Consider the following 24,012-nt stretch of genomic DNA (forward strand, 5'->3'; position numbering starts at 1 on the left):
TGAGTTTCTCGTGATTTATGAAATGTCCTGGCCAGAACTAACTTTGTTCACCTCGAGAAAAAGAACACATGACTCCGTTCTTGTGGTGAATGAAGAAGAGGAGGGGCCACAAATGAGTAAACGTAAAACTGGCGACTTACAAACACAGAAGCATGCAAAACGGTTGCCAACCTCGTGCTTTTGCTGTTGCACCATCTTTGGGATAAACAATGTTTGCAGTTGTTGTACAGGTGTTCTTAATGAGCGATGTTTGTTGCTGGTTTGTTTTTGGTGGGTGGTTGGCTGTTCTTCCATTGGCGTGGACATGGCTCCATAGAAAAACCGACCAGACTTGCAAAGTTCCACATTAAGTTACTTTTATTAAGGCTCTGCTTTCATATTTTGTGCTAAGGTAAGTGGCTGCTGGCTTCAGCTAAGTACTTACCCTTGAGACATAAAAGATGTCTGTCTTTTCACTGAACCCTTGTCAAGACAGCAAAAGACTGGATAATTCAGTTTTTTTTTTTAAATAAAATAAAAATCCTTTTTCAATAACTGCTTTAATGTCACCTTATACTCAATGTGTATTCAGACAAAACATAAAAAGGTATTTGAGTTTTAAATTCATTTGCATCTTAATATCTTTTTATACCTGTGTCAAGTCCACGCAGCAACACTTTCAAACTAGCAATGAAACTTTTCAGGTCATGGTTTAAAAAGGTCAGTGCCGACAAGTACACATTATAATCAACTACCAATGATTGAAAAGCACTCAGCTGGGATGGTAGGAAAAAAGAAAGGTTTGCTTTTAAATTCACTAAAAGTGACCGCTGGTTTATAATCTCACTTCTATGTATTCTTAGTTTTCATTAAACTGGATGTGAAAATTCACTTCCAGATTATTTACAATTAGGTGTTTATTCACATTGGTGTTGATGTGCACAGGCTTTAGTAATGTACAGTGAACAGAAAGTCAGTTTGAAGATAATTTGGTGACAAGAGAAAACATATTGAGAAGGTTTCTGTCTGAACACAGAAGCGTGACCATTTAAATCAGCAGCAGGTTGACAAACAAGGACCTTTTCGTCGCTCCTTCTCGCTTGAACGTACTCGCTTGAAAGTGACAATTAAGCCTAACCTTGTAAGCTAAGAAAAGAACTCGGTGACACGGCTGGTCATCCTCGTCATATTGCTTTGCTTTACGTATCACGCTCCAGTATCCACTGACCTGTCGGGTTCAACTTCCTCCAACTGAGAAGTGTGACCGCGACACGTCAGTGCACAAGTCGGGAAATATCTTTTAACAATGTTTACCACGAGAGGCTTTGAAGCCGTCGTCTACGAAAGTATCAACAAGATAAAGTCTTACGAAATGGCACGTATTGCGCTGCTGTAATAAGGATCTATTACTTTGTTTTCAGCTTTTATGTTTGACGATACATCACAAGACTGGCACATAAACAAAAGAAATTCATGTCCCCGGCGAGGCATTAAATCTCACATGTTGCCGTAACATGAACAAACGATTACAGTGATATACTACTGATATTGTAGCCACAATACAATCAGTATGGCACAACAATCCACAGTAATTCATTACACTTATACCACTGTATACTGGCTGTACAGCGTTAAAACGACTCCTCCCAAGTAAAATGTAAACATTCGAGGGCCACACTGCTCAAAGGCATTTCCCCTCCGGAGATGCTGTGCAGCCCGAGCAGCCAGTGAAGATTGTGTCTCTTCAAAAACAAACACAGGAGCGCAAAACTGCCTCAAGAGTGCCTCAAATAATCAAAAACACACAAGTCCCATCACAGACGGAGGATCACACAAAATGAGAGCTGATCAAAGAAGAGGAGCAAAGGGCAAATAGTCTCTTATGACAGTGATAGTGCAGAGAAGAGCATTCTACTCTGAGACCATCATTGTGAATCAGCGTCACCCGATATGGAGCCTCATCCATTTGGCACGTATGGAAATAATGTTTCCTGCTGGTTTTCATCCAGGCATCTGTCGAGTGATGTTTTGTTCTTCTTTGTTGTCTAAAAATATGCTTTAATTCATTATCTGCCACTCACATTCAGGCCTCAAACACAGCTCCATAATCTGGTATTTTTCTTTGCCTGTGCCGTCATGGCAGAAACTGTATAACAAAATAGTCCCAGCTGACTTTTTTACCCTCCCTTATACTGTAGTTGTGTCTTTCCATCAGCTCTGCTCATTTGGCCACTGTAGAGATCCACTAAGTGATTTCCAATAAGCACATAACGACATCAGATTGTGTGTTTGCAGGTGAAATTCACATTATGAAATCAAAACTAACGCCATGAATATGTAACGTTTCGCGCGAGCACACGGAGAACTCGGTAACTATCGAGCGAGTGATCCGTGATGATACGACACCGACGAGAGAAACATGCAAATGTGTGAAAGCTGGGCTCGTGGTGCTTTTCTTTTTAAAGAAGCGTGGCGATGGAAAAAGTGCTCTGAGGGTAATTACTTGGATGCGTGTGTCCTCTCGTCCCTGTCGTGTGTCCTTGTTAAACTCATCCCCCATTCAGTGCATGTTTCAGTGAGAACGTGTGTCTTTTCCTTATACGCCGGGAATTTACCTACGCTTCACACCGTTTCATAGTCAGTGGGAATCACATGCTCGACAGGTCGTCGTGACAGGACAACGAGCCGCGGCGCGTTTTGGGGCTGCACCGCGTCAGCATGGTGATCTGGGTGCTGAAGTTGTTGCTGCTGCCGATAGACGGGTGTTGGTATTTGGTGTCGGAGCTCATGTATCTCTGCAGGTGCCACCGCCGCCATTTCCTCTTGATCTCTGCTTGAACCTACAATGGAGTAGAGAGCAAAAAAAGAAGCCTAAAGAAAACTGTTTTACAAATTCAAAACAAATTCAAACAGGCAAACTGCACTACAGTTGTCAAGGATGCACATTAAAACTTTGTGGTTTTACGTCTCATTTTATGTAATTGTGGTTCTTTATGTACGTCTGTGTTCCGGTTGCATCTTTTTGAAGATGCAACTCTTTCAAGTGGTTCAAAGTTGTTTTGCATCTTTGTCTCTCTGTCTAGTTGTTTGATGCCTCTTTATGATTATTTTGTGTATCTTTGCAATTGTTTTATTTCATTTAATTTCTATAAAGCAAATATGAACCATCACTTCATACAGACGGTCAGGTCCAGGTCCAACAAACCAACTCCCTATGACATTATGATTCTGGTGAAGGACGTACTGGTGGTCGTCCTTCCTCTAAAATGTCCAATTATTGCTCTTTTGATCCTCAAAGTTCAAAGTATTGTTTTCTTTCTCTGGACTTAAGTATTAATGGGAACATTATAACAATGATGTAGTTTTTGGTGATTGCCTCTTGAAATATTGATATACTTAAGCACTCTTTTCTACTGGCCTACATAAGTAGTGAACAGCAAAGACGTTGGCATGTGTCGTTCAAAGCACTCGAGTGAGCATTAGAATGTCTTTTCATGCATTTTACATTAAACAGAAGAAACACTGGGTTTGTTTGTGTGGCAACCGACAGCAACCAAAGGATGCTGCCGAGATGAAGAACAGAGAACAGACTGTCAACTCAGAGTTTTAACATATATAAAAAAAGCTCCCACTCATAAGGACCTGAGTGATGCATGCTTTCTATCACTCACACATCTGTTAGGAGCATACACTATAAGTCCAAACTTTGTCACTGATGTGTGAAAACCTTGTAAAATTATTTTCACGTTTATATTCAATTTTGAAAAGGTTTATGTGACCATTCTTGATGATCCTTTTTATTCTTTAATACTTTCAATACTACATTTGTCTGAACTAAGACAGTTGGATGCATACAGAAAGAAATTACTTTTTTCCAGCCTTACAGCCTTTTTTTTGATGGTATGTTGTTTCGTGGTCGTGTTCAGTACTGATATATCTCAAAACATGAAAAGGTACATGTTTCTGAATGTGTCATTTTCACAATAGTCCCCCATGTTGTTTGAGTTGGAAAATTGTCAGATCATATAAAAACACCGTGTTATAATCAGGCGTAATTCCTTAACCTGATTGTTAACCTGATTTGTTGTTTTTTGGCAACACTAGTAATATTTGTCAGCCACGTTATTGGAACACATCTAGAGACATGTCTGCAGTTTTAAAATAACAACTTTTTCACAAAGTATTTGAAGTGGAACCCTAATTCATGTGTTTGTCCTACGATTACTACTGACATGCTTGAGCATTACATACACATGCTCCGCGTGTGTGTGTGTGTGTGTGTCAAAAAGCTCTTTGACAGCTTGTTCTTGTTCCAAGCATGACAGAATTTGACAGACATAAAACCTGGTTGTGCCCTAAGACGTTTCCACCAGAACTGCATTTAAACTATGTCAAAAAGGCTTAAAGGGCCACTTCAATTTTTACTAGCGATAATTGATCATCAGACAGTGGAACTGAGATTCATGGCTCATTTCCACAACAACAGAGGAAACTGCGGGGGAGAAAGAAAGAAACTGACAAAAAGTCACTTCCTTCACATGTTTTTCGGTCAATTATAACTTGTTTTATGAGTACAAGAAACTTTAATCCAATTTAGTCAAATTTAATCCGACTCTGTATTAGAATGTGAATTAAACAAACACAGCAGCATCATAAGGATTTTAAGTTTCTTAGTGAAACAGCCCTTTAACAAAGGACACCTTTGCATATAGCACCAAATTAAAATTCAGGCAGCATAGTGGGAAGCCGTGCCATCCAGCTCATCACTGTGATTCAATCAGGCCCTGCACTGGGAACATTACTAATCCGCCCACAGAGAGAGAGAGAGAGAGAGAGAGAGAGAGAGAGAGAGAGAGCATCTGCAGACATCACTGGAAAAAAAAAAAGCTTCCCAGCCATAAAAACCTGGGCTTTTTACAGCACTTCCACCCTGCAGGCAGAGAATAGAGAGTGCGCTGCAAGGAGGTCCAAAGGGAGGAGACACGTCTGGAACGTCCAGTGCCGGTGACTCATGCTCACTCAGCTTCATCCACCCGCCAGCACCGTGTGTGTCATGGCACCGGCTGAGCTTCATTTTCTGAGCATTAGCACAGCACCACTGTGGGTTATCTCTGCATGGGACTTTCAGATTAAAAATAGTGTCTCTCTATGCAAACTGTTTACATTACAGTTGGGGGGGCCACGTACCTCTCCGTTGAGGAAGCAGTAAAGGACCGCGACCACAAAGCCCTACAGGGAGAGAGAAAAGCACAGGAGAGAGCAATAACTGTGTGTGTCATCATGAAAATCCCAGTAAAAATAGGTTTGTCATGTCTTGCTCATAACATATGGAACATATACATGGATGACATTAATAAAAACAACGTGTGGCTAAAGTTTAGGGTTATAATGAGGAGGACGGATGAGAGGAAAGGAGGGCAGGAATGTGCTGGAGCGGTATCCTCGGTTTCCAGGCGACCCGTAGTGCAGCAGCGGCATCGCTGTCTCGCTGCAATCTTCATCATCCCTCATCGTTGTGTGAAGATGAACTTGAATAACATAAGAGGCTTTCCGAGAGTAGCGCTGCCACCGAACCAGCCAGCAGCTAAAAGCCTTTTTCCTTTTCTGTGAGCGTTTCATCAACAGACAGATTCACAGGTCAGAGCTCGCAGGATGTCAAAAATACTGCTTTGAACCTCAAATGGATTAGTTTTAAATGCAAGAGCTAATTATAGCGTCCAAATGGGTTTGTACTGTGTTCTTTGTGATATAGTGAGACAGGTAAAGTGAGGCTGTTTACGCTGATATGTTTTCCCCTGCTGTCTGACAAACATGTATGAGGTCACGTGACTCTGAATTCAGAACTGAAGTTCTGTTTAATTAGTGCACTAATTAAACAGAAGCTAGCACAGGGGGTGTCAAACATACAGCCCGCGGGCCAGAACCAGCCCACTAGAGGTTCGAATGCAGCCCACAGTATGAATATGTGAAAAATGTTCCAGAAACTTGTGACTAAATGTTCCGTGTCTTTGTAGATTCACTGTGATCTTGCACACGTCATCATCAGTCATCATCTAACCGCTTTATCCTCCACCAGAGGGTCGCGGGGGGTGCTGTGCCAATCTCAGCTACATCGGGCGATAGGCGGGGTACACCCTGGACAGTTCCCCAGTCCATCGCAGGGCCACACACAGATAGAGACAAACAACCATTCACTCTCACACTCACTCCTACGGTCAATTTAGAGTGTCCAAGTTTGCATGCTCTGGTTTTTCTTCCCACAGTCCAAAAACATGCAGATTTGGGGATTAGGTCAATTGGACATAGGTGTGAGAGTGAATGGTTGTTTGTCTATGTGTGTCCCTGTGATGGACTGGCAATCTGTCCAGGGTGTGACCCCTCCTATGTCTTAATCCTCATGTGGGGGATTAAGTGGCAGAAAATGGATGGATGACCAGACATTTCAGTTTTCAAAAGTGTTTGTTTCGAACCTGAAACGACCCGAGAATCAAGTCAAAAATGAGCCGTAGCTCAGTCTTCACTTGCTCGGGGATGAACGCAAACACGATAAAGTTGATCCCAAAGAGTGGAATCAAAAGCAGCGTCGATTTCGCCAGTCTCCTGAAACGACAGAGCAGAAAAAAAGAAAAAGAAAAAACAGATTCACATTTCTGTCGTAGGTGAAACTAATTTTAGATCCGTCTCTGCAAAGGCCAGTAATGAGATGCAGCTTTTGAGTACTTTTCATTTTACATTTAAACTCAGGGCACCAAGGACGGAGGAAGAAAAAAAACACAACCTAAAAATGCTTATGCATTATGACTGGCTTATGAGATGTTTTCCATTATAGAAAAAAAAATGACTTCACTACACAGAGTGTAATATCTCTGCATAAAGCAGCTGCCAGAGAGGGAACGACAAAAGCATTCAAAGCATCACATGTTAAGCTTCTCTTTTCTGACGTCCATAGAGCAACTCACAGAAACAGCAGCTGTGATTTCAGGATAAATGCATGCATTTTATTTTTTCAATGCTCTTTGTTTAATCCTGCACGTGTCAATATTTACAAACAACACTTTTCACTTTTCAAGACTTTTTAACCCTTAGAACACGGAGCATTTCAGCTGCATTTTTCCATTAGTATGTTAAAATGTACAGTTTATACAGAGGCTATAAGAATGTGCAATATAGAGTGTCTTATATCCTTTTTTTCAGCACAACCAAGGCAATTTTTTTAAATTTTCACATACTATATAAACACACCTGGAGTTGAATTTGTGAAATTTGTGAAATATGTCACAGGTCAAAGTTCACTTGGCTCGTTCTTAGGAACAAAAACGGCCTATTTTGTGACTTCTGCACAATTATTACTACTAAAAATGCGATATAAAATGAATCATAACTTTGACTCAACAACACATACGACGGAAAAAAACAAGCCTGAATATGTGACCTATAAACACACACCCCCAGGAAGTGTCCATAAGGAGTTGTGTATTATTCCCACAGCAATTTACCATGGGTGCACCTGATCCGTGCCACGTGAGCACTAAGGGTTAAAGGCAGACTTTTTAAGAAGCAAATAAAATATTGACTTAATCGTTCAAAGATATTGTATTTTATCGTTTGAAAATACACTTGTTCTTTGCACTCCCTGACTTGTTCTTTACGCCGTGGTTTTTTGTTTGCGATTCTAGCCATGGGCGGGGCCTGAGGAAGCTGCCTGCTGATAGGCTACTGAGTTTTGGAGCGACAGCTCAATGGACCGGAAGTAGTCACAGGCTTGCAGTCGCTGTCCACCTGGAACTCGTTCGCTAAGTTTTCCCCCGTCAAAATCCGACAAAATAATTGTAAGTATCTAATGTTTGACACTTAAAATTCTAAGTTCCAGATGGACAGCAACTCCAAGCCTGTGACTACTTCCGGTCCGTTGAGCTGTCACTCCAAAAGTGTTGCTTTCTTTGTGAAAAGTGTTTGAAAATACTGACACAAATACACACACATGCAACAGAATGTGTAGTGAATTCAGAGGATTCTCGGTGTCCTCCGAGTGGTCAGCAACATTTCATCTCACCTCTGCTGGTAAATAATCCAGATTCACGGCATGAAAAAGACATGGAATTATACTCACAGGTACTGGTTGGACTCGTTCCTTCCGATATCTGGGCAGTTTATCTTCTGGCGAAGTATTCGAATGATGCAGATGAAAAGAAAAAAGTTCATCTGTGGGAAGAAAAAGAACAGTGTGTGGTGTTATATTTTTTTGTTTTAACAGTGTAAGAAGAGTTTAATGGTGGTGGTCACTAAAATATTCAAGTTTTTGTACGAACCCCTCAACATGTTTTTTTTAAATTTTTAACAGACATGGAGGGAAGTTTGAAAAATGCACCTGCTAACACAAAAGCTGGATTATGCATTTCTCTCGTGCTCTGATTGGATTTTGAATCGTGCCCTGTGGGAGAAGGAGCTTTTTCTAAATGGCTAATGTTGGATTGGATCTGTGAACTGGAAACTTATCACACGCACACACATAGTGATGATGCACGCACAAACGTCGCTCTCAAACACAACCATTACTCAGCTGCTGGGAGACTCGGAGAGGGAGGGAGGGAGAGAGAGCTCTGAAAGCCCTGCGGCTCATCCTAATGTGAAATAACGTTTGAATCTACATCGACGACAACGACCAAGAAACAAAAAGACAATTTTAGGACTGATACAAGGCATTTTAGGCATTTTACTACCATGGCTGTACGATGACAATGATTCATTTTTATTTTGAGCATGAATCATGTACGTAAAATATAAATGACTTTAATCTGATTAATCTAAATTATAGTGTCGTTGAGTTATAATTTTTTGTCACAAAGTCACAAAATAGACTGTTTTTCTTTTATTTTTGTTCATAAAAAAGAGGCAAAGCAAACTTTGAACTGTGACTTATTTCCAAATTTCACAAAGTCAATGCTGTTTTAAAAAATGTTTTAGTCCTTTTTGCACAGGTTTTTATACAGCTGGCCTAATAACGTTTACTCTTTCAAGTTGTGCACATTGAACTCATCTTTACCTTCCTTTTCACACCTCTCTGAAAAGTTTATCATCCACACACACACACTCATGGCACCAAGACGTGCAGAAGCAGGTTAAAAAGGTTAAGAAGGTGAAAAACTAAACCACTCAACACACAGCACTTGAACTAAAAGTAAGTCAGAATTATTACAATACTTAAATTATAAGTGTATTATTCATTCGATCTAATGTGTGAAACATGTCACACTTCTCGCCTGTGCACATCGACTTTTTACACTTTGATTTTCACATGAAATAATAAAGAAAAATCCATGCTTTTGTACTGAACTAAGCTGTTTCTTACTCTGCACTGTAGAGACACGGGAGCAGGATGAGCCTGGTCATCATCTACACAGAGATGTATAATAACACTTTCTAAATGACGTCATATCTCGCCCGTTTAATCTGTACACAAATAAAAGGGAATTATGGGCTATTTCTGTAGGGGAAAAAAAAACAGAAGCTAAGCTGTTTATGTGAATATGCGAGATACTGATCATCCGAGATAAATCTAGTATTTGTTTTTTTATTAAAGTGCATCTAGGAGCAGTTTGTGCAGAGGATTCTACTGTGTGCAAAATGAATGCACTGGTGAGTCAATAAAAACAAACGCTTTTCCTGCCAACTTTCTAAAGTGAAATGAGAACTCTGAGGTCACGCTACCCTCTCAGTTGTGCCGACATGAGACAGGACTATTAAAGAGATGAGACGAAGCATCCACATCTATTAAAGTGACAGCTAAGTCTGAGTTGGATCGATGGTAACTGACAAAGACGTTTTCTCACTCAAACGGGGATTAGTTTTCAAATCGCAAGACGCTTGCTGTGAGACGCGGACGTAAAACAACAAATGGAGTGTGATTAAAAGAGTGTGTGAACGTACCAGGATTGATGCCAAGATCGGGGTTTTAATGATCCACCAGAAAACATCCGTGTTCTCAATTATATCCCAGCATCTGGTGAGGCGTGAAACAACGCTCACGTACAACATGTAGCAAATAAAAAATGCTTGAGTTTATTTTTCTGGTGCTGTTCTTACCCCACATCATGGAAGTAGGCTTTCGCAAAGCTCCAAGCTGTGATGAAAATTGTTGGACCTCCTGTCCAACAAAAAAACACATTCTAGAGTGACGTTTTTTTTTACATTACATCTCAACAGCAAAGGTCACAACATGAAATCTGTCCTCGACTGACAGTCAGCGGGGTCTCACCACTGGGACACCAGAGGCACACGAGACATAAAAGAGAAGACATTCTCACCCCAGCCGATCAGAATGTAAGCCCAGAAGTATTTCTTCTCGGAGAAGAAAGAGACGGCCAACAATGCGTGAAGATAGAGACCCTCCACCAGCAGCCAGAAGAAGCTGGCCATTATACAGTACTGGAAGAACACAATCACTGCTTTGCAACCGACCTGGCGAGGGGAACAGCACAAAAGCAAGGAAATAACATGGGGATCTTCTGAAATGAACGACTGGATACACACTATGGAAGAACAGGGTTACAGTGAAGGAATATAGGTGTCATTTTTTTCCTTTAAGTCACACAAAAGGAAGCATGTGACCACCAGAGAGCAGATCAACCCTAAATTAAACATGTTAATAGTCTTACAGGTCCACTCTGAGGCCTACCAGGAAATGAGAATATACCAAGTAGCCACAAGGGGGCAAATCTGGTAGTTGCAAAACTGAACTTAAGAATTTAAATCTATGATTTATAATGTTGGTAAACATTTTCCTGTCCCTGTCTTGAGGTAAAAGCTAAAGTTCAGAACATAAAAGTAAACACTAGTGTGATTTATATTCAGTATTGTCCATTTTTATACCATATACCATTTTTGTAACCTGGAGCTGCACAAAACTGATCCATAAAATGACCGTAACATCATGTATTCATATCTCTCTCTCTCTCTCTATATATATATATATATATATATATATATATATATATATATATATATATATATATATGTATATATATATATATATATATATATAGATAGATGTTTCATTGCATTTATGCCGGCAAAATTCTGTGGATCCAAAGATGGACAGGACTCTTTAATGTGTACGTCTTCACATACACATTATTTCATTTATGTGCTGGGAATGTCACATTTCAAACACAAGTTTGTAATCTGGGACGTAGGACATAGGATGTGAGGCATATTTTAGTGGATGAAATCAACCAAATCACTTTTATTTATTGCCTTGATCCCTAAAAAAATAATTGTTCACTTTGAAAGAAATTATGAAAGAAAGAAATAAAACTTTACTTTTTTTCAAAGCTACAGGGAGCCACTGCAGAGGCGTTGAAGAGCCACAGGTTGTAAACCCCTGACCTAGACCCAACATTAGTATACTGTTATACTAATGTGTACTGTATACTGCATCCCAGTTATATAAGCTATACATATATGGTTGGTAAACTATGTCTACAGCCATTGTTTTACAGTATGTCAAAGTACAAATGTTCTATAGATATTCTCTTTAGCGAGAGAAAAAAAGAGCGACGCTGGAACAAAAATACAGGAATTTCATTCAATAATCCGTTTGCTAATGTGCGTCACTGAGCAGAGGCTCAGAGGCTGCTATTGTTAAAGAAGGTCGTGTTTCAGAGTTTCATTTTCCTCGCAGAATGGACAAGCAGAACCTTAAAAAAAAACGAAAAACGAAACACTCTCTCACTCCATGTGTTTGAGGCTCTGGTACAAACACTGTGAGGTGAGCATCACAGAGATTAGAAGAAAATAAAAATAAAAATGAAATACACTGGGTCCAGTCAAAGAAATGACAGTGTTAGAGTGAATGTGTTGAGATAAAGTAATTTAAGAGAACAGAGACATGGGATGTGACGGAAGGGGAGGAGGAAAAACATGACAGGGTGTGTGAGCAGGGATGGAGCGATGCACATTAAAGGAGGACAAATCTGGAGAGGAGAGCAAAGAGCTAAAGACGAGAAAAACTGTTTCTTTTTGTCTTTCAGACTGAGCTAACCTTCCTCCAAGACAAGGACAAACAAGTCATGAACAGCAACTGAAACTTTGTACAGTATGAATCCTCTGTGAAGACAAATATAAGTGGACATCAAACCTTCTTCTCCACTGCTTTTGCTGTAATTGCTGGTTAATCGTGTTAACTATCGACTTAAAACATCAACATCGAGTCAATCTCAACTGTCAAATCCAAACACAACTCATCAGAAAAATAAAACAACTTTTGACACAGACTACCTAAAGTGATAGAAAACAACTTCAAAAATGTAATGTGACTTTGTTTGTTTGACGGTCCAACTCCCTAAGATGGAGGAGATGGGGTTTATACTTCAACTAGCCACCAGGGGGTCATTTTTGACCAACTTAACATAATAAAGTCAATGTTTCAAATGTAAAATTTCCAACTCTAAACCTGTACTGAGTTTTTTGAAAAAATATAACAGGTTGTGTTCATTCAGGAAGCAATTCGTAATTAAGAAATGACCAGCAGCTAAACTGTGACAGAATGCAGTCCCATTATCTCTGCCTATTAAATAAACACTTAATAAATAATTAAATAAATAAAGTAATTAAAACTGTGGCGGAAAAAAACATGTGCTCTTTTTCTAACGAATGAATCGTGTGACGTTGCAGCAACACAAAGACCTGGTTGACATTTTGGAGAAACCAGGTTTTCCCGGGATAAACGGGACGGGATGAGAGACGAGTGAATGATGCTCCCTCTCTGCACAATGAAAAGGGAAAACTGAACATGAGATTAAGATTGAGACAGAATGAACACTTTTAAATGTCAGTCTGACGTTTGCACACGTTTGGGGAGCAAAGATAAGGAATGGTTTTGAGGGATTTTTGACATTTTCTTTGCATCTCTAAAAACTGTCAATCCTGAGGATCTGATAAAAAAAAAAAAATCCAAAAGCTCATGTTGTTGTGATACTTTAAAGATAGGAAGAATATGATGCTGGGATGATAACTGTCAGCCACAGACTTTCTTTTAAAGGTCCGCTGTGTTGAATCAAATGCAAGCGCATTATTTTTACACAAACCAAAATATTTTTTTCTCTCTGTTTTGTCTGGATCCACTTGTTTGTCACGGAGGATTTGGCAACCTATATAAATTCCTTTCCACTCAAGTATGTTCAGAGAGGAACCATGAACCCAGATTTGCCCGTCTAAAACTTTCTGCTACGTCAGTCACCAGCAAATCATAAAATTGTTCACTGGAAAAAAAACAAGGCAAAACAGGAGCGTGGGGATGGCTGATAATTGCAACAGGGAAAGATGGATCAGAATAAATATGCACACACACACGGAGACAGAGTGGAAAACACACAGGTGCCTAAAAAATGCATTTGGCTCAGGCTTCCCCACAGCGATTATATTACGTATTAAACTAATGGCTCACGACTGCAAACTGTCGACTGTACAAGAATGATAATGAAGCGAGCATCGCCCCTAAACCAACAATACACACACAGGTTTGTGCAGCAGTTCTTCTTAGGATACTGCATTTACTTCCATTCATTTTAACTCATTCTGGAGGCTGCAACGTTCGGTATTAAACACAGACCGTATCGCAGACGACACGTTTGGTTATTGGTCATTTGGTCATTTCCCTCACGTTGTTTCAGGAAGCCGGAGAATGCTTCTCCGGCTTCTCTATGGCGACAAAGAAGTGTCTTTGTCGCCATAGAGGACAGAGTGGGTAGAACACCAGTACATAAGTTTCCATTTTTTGGCCTGTTTTATAAACCTTTTTGTTTTTCCTTCATTTTAAATTGTTAAAACTGTATTTTATCATGCAGTAAATTGTAAACAACTGCCAGATATTGGACGTTATTCTGGAAAAATGGACAAAAGCACTTACACACAGGACATTTTCTGGTCCTTTTATCGTTAAATTAAGCAAAAAAAGTCAAGAACAAATTTGGAGGTGCAAAAAACCTATTTGATCCATAAAATGAACATAACATCATGTATAAATTTTTATAGAATAAATGTAAAACCATTATGATGCGTCTGTGTTTCAGAGCTGGATTCAATTTGACCTTTTTTTTTTTTTATTCATTTGATTTTTTACAGAAATTTTACTGATAAAACTTTAAAACTTGACCGAAACACAGTAAGTAGGCGTATAGGGTAGTGTATAGCGCTTTTATATGACTTTGTTAATTGTATTGATTTTTTTTCAATCCCTCTGTTGTGGGAATGAGACATGGATCTCAGATCCACTGTCTGGTGATCAAATAACACATTAAGCGCTGGAAATTAGTAAAAAACTGCATATTTTTTGGGTGAAGTGGCCCTTTAAATACACATTTAGGACTTGTTTTGTGAGTATTAGGGTCTTAACTTTGAGCAACAAAGTAAAAAACATTTGATTTGTTTTACTATGTTTTTATAGCGGATGTGTACGACGGTCGTCAGAAATCAGGCTCTGCCTCATTAGGACCAGGTCTTAGTCTCCAGGAGGACTCCTGGTCCTGACAAGGTCAGTGTTTATGCTGGGAAAAACCCTAAAGAGGTAACAATCACGCACACACACACAGAGAGCCGACCCCTGACAGCAGCTGGCTCGTGTCAAATCAACGGTTCCATTAACACACTGCAGCCACGTAAATAAATACACTCTCAGGCTCTTCCCGTCTCTGGCCTCTGTGGCCACATCGCGTTGTTCCGTAAACCTCACGTCTGAAAGCCGCTGAGTCGTTGTGAGGTATGTGGTGAGCTGTGTCAAACACGGCCGATCGGAAAACAGCCAAAAAGATTGTGGTTGTGTCACGTCTCTATAAATGGCCTGTGAGCCTCTGAACAAAAACGCTCATGTCTCTGTGGAGCGTGACGCCAATTAAGATTTAAGTTAAATAGATTTCAATAAGCTACTGAAAGGCAACGTATTTATGAAAGCTGAGGTGGTTGGGGCATATGGTTAGGACGCCTCCTGGACGCCTCCCTGCGGAGGTGTTTCAGGCATTTCCTTCCAAGGAAAGCCTTGGAATCCCATAGGTGGCCAGGGAGAGGGCTGTCTGGGTTTCCTTGCAGACCAGGACAAGCAGGTGGCAACAGAACGGAACATCCAACATCAGCTCTACTGAATCCATCTTTTCATGCCCTATGATTCTCGCTTGGGCTGCAAGATGTTTGGGTCACTTTTGGTTGCAACTGAGGTGAAAGTTGGTAACAATTGTGTGAGTGAGTGTTACCAGTTTTTGTGACAATATGTGATTAAAAAGAAAAACACCTGTCCATAGGGAGAGGGGAATCAGACTCCCATGACACTGGGATGCATTTCTTGGCCACACACTGAGCTCTTTTCATGAATTTAACTTGTGCACTGTCTAGAGAACAACGAATGAACACTAGAGAACATTGACTCAGGTTAGATTTGAATGAATGTAATTTTTCTTGGGTAAGGAATAACAGTTGATCAATGTATATAATAGTGGCTGGAAATAAATCTGCCCAGAGCTGTTCATCACTTGAAACACAGGTGTCCATTCTGTGATGTGGTAGAGGCAGCTCTCATTTGCTGGGACTCTGTGGTGTGAATACTCATTTGGTCCATTAGGTTTGTGGCTGTAGCACTCACACGTGTGTTATTGTTATGACGTTTAAACATAGTGACATCAATTTGATATGTTTACTCATAGTAGAAGCCAAAATGTTACGTAAGTAAATGTAAGTATCATCCACTGATTTGATTACCGGTGGAGATTATCGGTGACATCTAGTCCAGGTTTTAGATATGTCTGTTGGATTTAGTTAGTTGTGGATCATGAGAGAATATAAAATCCCTTCATGTGCCGAACATTTCTTTAGAGGAGAAATGTTCATTGCAATGAGGGGGAGGTTTTTCCTCATTCCTGTCTCAGTGGACGTTAATCGAACCACCCAGGGCTCGACTCATGCTTGTTTTTAATTAACTTTTAAAATGCTTTGTTTTCTTGTGAAGTGGGAAAAGAAAAGGGAATCTCTCTTTGCTCATATTGTGCCCAGGTTTCCCCCTGGCCTTGATGCAACATATTAAGATTCAGGTTCACCTGCTGAGCTACTTAACTTCTGGAGTTTCCTAAGTCTCCACTGAAGGAAACCGAGGATCAACCACAGTCACTCAACCCAAAAAAACACACGGAGCAAAAAACATGGACAGCATTCTGGAGAATTCACTCACAGAGCCGGAGGAGCAGTTGTCCACCTCCCCAACCTCGTAGAGCACCACGTCCTTGATGAACACGGCGATGGCCTTCAGGATAAACGACACAAACAGGTGCATGTGGATGTAGTTCCTCGTGCAGTGAAGCTTCCTAGGACACAGAGAGATTACAGATTAAGACACACACACCTAATTCTTATTATCCAACGTCGTTGGAGTAAATCGCCTAAAATGGCAACAAATCACAGGCTGAATTATCACATAATTAAGCTACATTGTCTCTTTTGTGCCGTCGGTTTGAACATAATTGGAGGCTTCAACTGGTGAACTGGTTGTGTCAAGGCTCCTGTTTACAGAGATTTGTTTGTGGCAATAATTCTTTCTCACAAGATGAGAAAGCTGTGAATTAACTCATGTCCCAATTGCTCCATGTTTCACCCTCACCTCTACTCTGAGAAAAAAGTGAAAAGTCAATCTGCTCAGTGGCTAAATAGCTTGTGATGGCAAAGGCAGGATATATGGTGACATATTTAAAAAATCTATATCCTGCCATGTAAGAGCCTGGAAACAAATTAGTGGGTTTACAGCGGGGGGATAACAAATCAAAGGGAATACAACAGGAATACTTAAACTTTGGACATTCAAAGAGATATAGTGATGGGTAAATGATGTAAGAAGAGGAATTATTTAACAGCTGAGCTGTGCTCACAAGGGTTTGTTTTTTTTTGGAAGCTGAGCAAATGTCTTGTAATGACTTATTCAAAGTGCTTCCAGTGAATAGATGTGCATCTTGTTTTTTGGATTTAGTTTTAAGTCACTTCCTCGTGACATTTCTGGCGGTAAAATATTGAGGACTCGCTGCGGTGACTTCTCCGTCTCTCGTTTCCCCTTTCAACCTCTCCCTCTTGCTCATTTTCTAAAACCCGAGGTCTAGAAAATTAGTTATCTTCTGCATGAATTCTTGGGCAAGAGGCATGAAGCGAAGATGGTTTCATACAGCTTCTCTGCACAAATTGGAAAGTATGCAGTCATAGGAGGAGAAGGACAAAAAAAAGAATAAACCTTGTCACAAACATGGGCATATTCAAAGCATATTCATTCACTTTGTGTAACCCTTTAACAGTGGAAAAACACTGCAGTAGCACACAAACACCATATTTTATGTGTCAAATTTGAAATTTGAACACTATAAAACATATTTAAAATAACATTTGTTTGAGTTTTTGTCTCAATGACAAGTACAGGCGTTTTTCCAAGTTTTTTTGCTCTCTGTGAAAAAGATGCTGATTCTCTGGCTTCCCCACACCATTATTTATCCCCTTTATATATTCTAATCCATTGTTTTATTCTAATATTTGATTCCTAATCAGGTAAATGGCTCACAGTGCAGTGCATTTGTCCATACCTGAAGATGCAGAGGATCACGATAGCCGTGGTGAGAGAGACGAGGGAAACGCTGTGGCCAATGGTGTAGCCGATCTTCACCTGCCAAAAGAACTTGCCCTGCTAAAGAAACGGCACAATTTAATAAGTCATGGTGAAGAAACGACATACACCAATGACTGTTTAGTATTTATTCACTGCAAACAAACAAGATAAATCAATCAATAAATCAGTGTGTCCTTTGGAAAATATCAAGTAACATTTTTGAATAGAAAACAAGACCCAGCTGTCATAAACTTTTAAAGGTAATTTTGTCACAAGAGTCACATGTGTGTCTTGTGACTTGTTCTTGTTCTTTATTTTTACTAAAATCAGCGAAAGCTCTCCCCCTGACAACACAGGCAGCACCAAAAACATGTGGGGTTGTAAATAAAACATAAATTCACATTAAAATAATCAACCATATTACTTACATACACATATAGATGCTGTGTATATCAGTTCTATATAATACGCAATGCACAGAACTATTATGATACAATAAACCTAATTTGTAATTATGTGCAACTGAAAAAGGCATAATAAATTAATATAAATACAGAACGATATATATGTACTGTATATACACACCGTAACCAAGCATTTAGAAAGGAACACTGGCTGTGGCAGTACATGAACATTTAGACCCATGTGGAGTATAATAGCATAGGATTACTGCTGTGGCTCAGTATGTTTATGCCCAATCAAAAAGACATTAAGAGCTCTGCATCCTGTGGCACATGGAGACGTCCGGGGAGCTGCAAGACGGACGTCACGCTTTTAAAACGGTATAGTAAGTAGGATTTAGCAACATCTATAGGTGTAGAGTTGTATTTTGCAGCTGAAGATCTCTCTGTAGGTTCTTGCAAGTGTGACAGAGAACGTACAGTTATCATTAGAACTCAAACACGCCGGCCTCAGGTGATTATATATCTTTTAAAAAATGCAGAGTTGATTGTAATCCTTGTTGTTTAAGGGGAATTTAGATGCATTGACTTTTGTTGAGGCTGCACACGTGTTATTTTACACCTTGTAAAAGCTGTTGAAAGTTATTTTTGTCGTGCTGGACAATGTGTTGTTTTCTTCTAGTCCAATCTGGCCCACAGGATGAATTTGTGAAATTGTAATATCAAATACTTTATTTTTCAGTTCCAGATTCCTTTTTTGTAAATGTTCTGTGTCTTTGATCTTGCACACGATTGAATGATAAACTTGGGCATAATATTGATGAAATTTCACTTATTCTTTTCATGGTTTATTTTCAGGTCGTTAAGATAAGTTTTGTAAAACAAAAAAAAACCACTTCATTAATTAAATATAAAAAAAGGAAAATATTTGGAGTTCATTCTGTTTATCAGTCCAACTTTTTAAATTGTTAAAGGTGGCCTATAATGAGTTTGACACATCTGCTCTCGTTGAACATACTACAATACGACTTCCACAGATGCAGACATTTTCTCCCAGAAAATATGATTTATAAATCCAACACAGTCATCAACAAAAAGCAAAATTGCTGCATCCACTTATGTTCCACGCAACCCTGTCACCTCAGGAAATTACAACAAACAAAACAACAAACAACAAAAGCCCCAAAAAAACGAGTGCATGAAGGCAGAGAACAAACAGAAGAAAGAAAGAAAGACTGGAGTGCACCAGGGCAGCCACTTTCCTGATAGACCCAACATCACTCCCCCACAGTGTGGAGAAAAGACATTCACCAATCCAACTGAAACCCCACTGGCTTTTCCCACAGCGCCGCTAGTTCTTTCCCTACAGGACCATCGAGTGTCTGCCCCGCTGCTCCTTATTGACCGTGCTGCTGGTTTACTCACGTCGTCACTGGTGCTGTTGAGATTGTAGCCACAGTTGACGGCAATGTCGATAGGCATCATCTCCGTCCAGCCGTTCGCTGTGCATGTTTTGGAGAGGTTACCTGGAGATGAAGACATGGAGAGATCAGGACTTCCCCAACAGGGCAAACAACTCAAAGGCCCCACGCTCCACAAACGACTGCAAGACTCTCTCCCACTAAAGTGCCAATATTGACTTGCACATTTTCTGTGCCTGCAGAAGAGTATTTGGTTATTATAGATATTGACATTATGATCCCTGTCTTCATGCTGCTAATATGACTTCAGACAAGGAATCCTATGCATGTTATTTACGTGAGATTTTAACATCCATCCATCTTCTACCACTTTATCCTACACACAAGGGTTGCAGGGGGGCGCTGTGCCAATCACAGCTGACAGAGTGACTGGTACACTCTGGACTAGGGTTGTCAATTTTCCTCTATAATCCAATTTGAATTACATTCCTCATTATTTTTCAAATTGTATTTGAATTTTTAATTCAAATTTTAATACATTTTAACTTAATATCATGTGGTTGTTATACGTTCTGTCCACTGGGCCATGCATTAATATAATTAGCCGCGTTGTCCGTGGTGATGGAGAGCACTCTGCCGAGTTTGTCATCGATGCATCTGGCAACATTTTCGGTGATTATCATAATTTTTTATAAATATTGATATTTTTAAAATATTCTAATTATATTCGACTCCAACAGCCCTACACTGAACAGGTCGCCAGTCCATCGCAAGGCCACATAGAGTGCACACGGGGAGAACCACCAGAAATCGGCTAATATTCTGGTGCATTCGTGGAATTTATTCATGGAATCTATTCACTCGTGCGACATCATATCGCTTCACCTGTGATCAATGAGGCCAATAGCAAACTTGCTCTGTGTGGTTCGGTAACCCAAGCAGCCAATTACAACCAAATGTTATCATATGAAGGAAATGAGCCGCAGGGAAAGGCGAGTGCAGCAGGAGGTGTGAGTGCATATAGAGTATATATAAATGCTGCTCAGCCAGAGAAAGGTCATGTGATTGAAATGCAACCACTAATGTGGCTGCATTTGAGCATTATGTGTGAGTAATGTTGGTAAATTCTCTCTTCTTTCTTTTTGCTACATACACACACGCAGCCTCATTCTCATTAAAACCAACATTCTTCACCTTCCTCGGCTTTCAAGGTTTTTATTTGTGGTGCTGTAGGAAGGCCTGGGCCAAATCCACCCGAGGATCCTGAATGAAACATCGACTACAGCAGGCGTAAAGTCATCTTTCACAGCCATGGACTCATATGTATTCATTTGCAGTCTGGACGGCGTGCCACCGTCTTTTCAACAGATTTATTATGTATCGCTGAATATTGCAGGATGGCAGTGAAGGGACACAACAGCAGAGAGAAAAACATAACTGCACCTGAACTCAAGGCTGCTGCTTCACAGACGGACACATTTTCAATCTCCAAGAGATTTAACAGTTATGACCCATGACAAGATTATAGAAGTTTGAACTACCTTTTCGATCTCACAGCAAGCATGGCAAGAGTTGATACTTTGTATTGGTATTGGGCCATTACTGGTCAAAATCAGTCCAATACTGAGAAAATCAGTCCAATACTGATCAAAACGGGTGGATTGGATAGCAGAGCCTGAGAAATGTAAAAATTCAAAAATCACCCAGGCTGTAAAAAAGTAAATATGTGAATAAATTTTGTTGCATTTCAGTTGAGTCATGTTTTGGGCTGTTTGTCGTCTTTATTGGAGCAGAATATTTGTTACAGAGTTGGAGAAGTAGTAATTTGTTGTTTGCAGCTCCGTAGATTAACCCTTCAACGAGAATCAGCGTCTATATACTGTTCTAATTTAACATGCAAAATCTGGTGTTCTAAATAAAACGTTGCTTAAATTGTTAAAACAGTAAATTATAAATAACTGCCAGATATTGAAAGTTATTCTGGACAAAAAACGGACAAAGTCATTTTGAGGCTTCAGTGTTAAAGGGTTAAAAGATGTAAAATGTCTGTCTAATATCGGTATTCGTTGATACTTGAGGTTGTGGTATCGGTCTTCGGACACGAAAAACTGATATCGATCCATTTCTAATAAACTTGCTTTTGGTCCTAAACTGAAGATTTAGACAAAGAATATCAATCCATCTACTAGTTCTAGAAATAATTGTTACTGTAATCAGATAATTACAAAGTACATGAAACGTGTCTGTCGATACTGTTACTGTTATCTGGTGGCAGCACGTACGCTTGTTCCCACCACATTGCGACTCTGTTACTTCAGCTTCTCATACAAGGAGGAATGAGTCTTTGAATCACGTCCAGGAAAATAAAGTCCCTGATGCAAGCAGCTGTCACTACTTTCTCTCAGGTGATGCGACAGAACAAAGTGTTAAATGGAGGGATGTGGTCAGTCGCAGCATCACTCTGCCTGGCAGAGTCATGGTCACCTGAGACAACATGTCTCTTCACACTGGGAGCGTCGTCTGCTTGTCATTTCACAACCAAGTGTCAGCAGGTGAGGTACCGTACAGAATCACATCGTAATGACCTTTAATGGCACACCTGTACTGTATGTAGCCACATGTTGCAGGTAAGTACACACAGTTTTAGGCAGTGCAGAGGTTTGTGCAGTGGAAGCTTCGATGACACGGACCGATGCTTGTCTCTTTGTTAGCGTAGTAACGCTACAACAAAAGTAAAGCAGCCTGGAAAACCAGCATGTTGCTTACTGCACTTCAAAATAAAAGCACCTGCAGTGCTAATGTTGAGTCTAATTACACAGTGATGCAAGTCCGACTCTCCAGAACTTTTCTCCAATCCAATTTGTTCGTAAAGCACATTTAAGGACAACACTTGGCCAAATGCTGTAGACTTGTGATTTAATTCATAAACAGACATAATAACAAATGAATAAGTAAATTAAAGACATAAAACGTGTGTAGAGCACAACATCTCACCCAGAAAGTCACAGACGCGGAACAGGGGGAAAATGAGACGGATAGTGGACAGTGAGCAGACACGTGCAGCGTTTGTTTACTTTGAAAGTGGATGTGAAGCTTCTTCGTCCGGAGAATTAGACAACACTGCACATGTCAAAATAGTCCATTCTGACTGAGCTTGACGCATGTGTAAGCACAACACCATCTGATCATTTCATTTTGTGTCAATGTAAATGATGGAATTGTAAACAACAGTAAAAACGGGAGTCTTTAAAATAGATTTAAAATCGGATGGTGAAGATGTCTGCGTCATGTGTCGGTCCATTCCACAACTTAGGGGCAACTCTTCTATGGACTGATTTCCTGTCCATTAAAGGGGACATATTATACCCTATTTCCCCAATTAAAATAGTGTCATAATGAACATGTCAGTGACATGCCTTGGTCAAAATACCATAAGGATGAAGCACCATAGCAGTTCAATAACCCTGCTAAACCCGCCCCTTTCAGAACGCTCGGTTTTCGTGCATGGTCCCTTTATATGCAAATGAGACACAGGCAAACACACACCCACTTCTTCCAGGGGGTTTCTGATTTGTCCTCTTTACAGCGCTCATTCGCTCCCCCCTTCCTCCACTAGTTCTCTGACAATATCAACATGGCAGCGTGCGCGGAAAACAGCGAGAGTGCCACTGTTCTTGCAAGCCGAACAGTGCAGAACTGTAAATCAGTTAAAAACACTTAGGGACAGCACCGCTGATCGCCACCGCTGATCGCTAGCGGTGAGCGGCGAGCTGCATAAACTGCTGCTGTATGTGACTATATCAGACCGCTGATCGCCAGCTCCGGAGCATACAGTCACCGGTCTGATACAGTCACATACAGCGCCAGTTCAGGCAGCTCGGTGGCGATCAGCGGTGCTGTCCCTATGTCTTTTTAACTGATTTTTACAGAGAGTGCAGCACCGCTGATCGCCAGCGGCGAGCTGCATAAACTGCTGCTGTATGTATCAGACTGAGTCTGTGCTCCGGTCATGGAGGACGTACTGAACAAATATTTTCAATTAGGACGTGTCAGAATGGTCAGTTATGAGCTCTATGTGACCTTTTCTTAACAATGTGTGTGTTTGTACGTCGGTGAAATACGTCCCCTGAATAAATACGGCGACCGCTGGCCACAGTCTGATGTGAAGTGGTGCGAACACACGAACACACGTTTGCTGACTTTATCCGGCACATTAGCTTCATATATAAAATCCTCTGAGGCTGGAAGTTTGTGTAAAACACTGTGCTCCACTGTGCAGCCACCAACAGCACACTCGTCCCTCCGCGTTGACATAATACCGCTCTTCCTCCCTCGCCTGCTCTCTCGCAGAGACAAGGTGGAGCTCTCAAAGTAAACTTACTGGTGGGGCGGTAACATTCGCGGTGAAATGCGCATGCTGCCGTCATAAGTGCAGGGAATTCAACATCATGCGTTTTATCGCCTATACTTACACTAAGGGGGGCCACGAAAACATGACTGAGTATTCTTTTTCCACACTTAGGCGACTGGTAGGGCCTCCAGAGTCCCAAATGTAAGTATTATAATCGTTAAAAAGTTGATTTTGCATAAT

General features: G+C 40.4%; 1 protein-coding gene across 2 annotated transcripts in view; it reads right to left on the reverse strand.

Moving 5' to 3' along the window:
• Positions 1 to 339: 339 nt before the first annotated feature.
• vipr1b (vasoactive intestinal peptide receptor 1b) overlaps positions 340 to 24,012 on the reverse strand; it is a 43,254-nt gene continuing 19,581 nt past the window's right edge. Inside the window, exons 4-13 of one of the 2 annotated variants that reach the window (XM_044028152.1) lie at positions 19,426 to 19,526; positions 17,577 to 17,674; positions 16,190 to 16,322; positions 10,284 to 10,437; positions 10,063 to 10,123; positions 9,907 to 9,979; positions 8,090 to 8,181; positions 6,450 to 6,579; positions 5,167 to 5,208; positions 340 to 2,819 (exon numbers count right to left, since the gene is read on the reverse strand). In XM_044028152.1, the coding sequence (XP_043884087.1) occupies positions 2,628 to 2,819; positions 5,167 to 5,208; positions 6,450 to 6,579; positions 8,090 to 8,181; positions 9,907 to 9,979; positions 10,063 to 10,123; positions 10,284 to 10,437; positions 16,190 to 16,322; positions 17,577 to 17,674; positions 19,426 to 19,526 (1,076 nt within the window). In that variant the 3' untranslated portion in view covers positions 340 to 2,627. Of the gene's footprint in view, positions 2,820 to 5,166; positions 5,209 to 6,449; positions 6,580 to 8,089; positions 8,182 to 9,906; positions 9,980 to 10,062; positions 10,124 to 10,283; positions 10,438 to 16,189; positions 16,323 to 17,576; positions 17,678 to 19,425; positions 19,527 to 24,012 lie in introns of both variants that reach the window. The other variant, XM_044028068.1, reaches the window with a different exon arrangement.

Source organism: Solea senegalensis, linkage group LG1 (genome assembly GCF_019176455.1).
Source record: "Solea senegalensis isolate Sse05_10M linkage group LG1, IFAPA_SoseM_1, whole genome shotgun sequence".
Taxonomy (NCBI): Eukaryota; Metazoa; Chordata; class Actinopteri; order Pleuronectiformes; family Soleidae; genus Solea; species Solea senegalensis.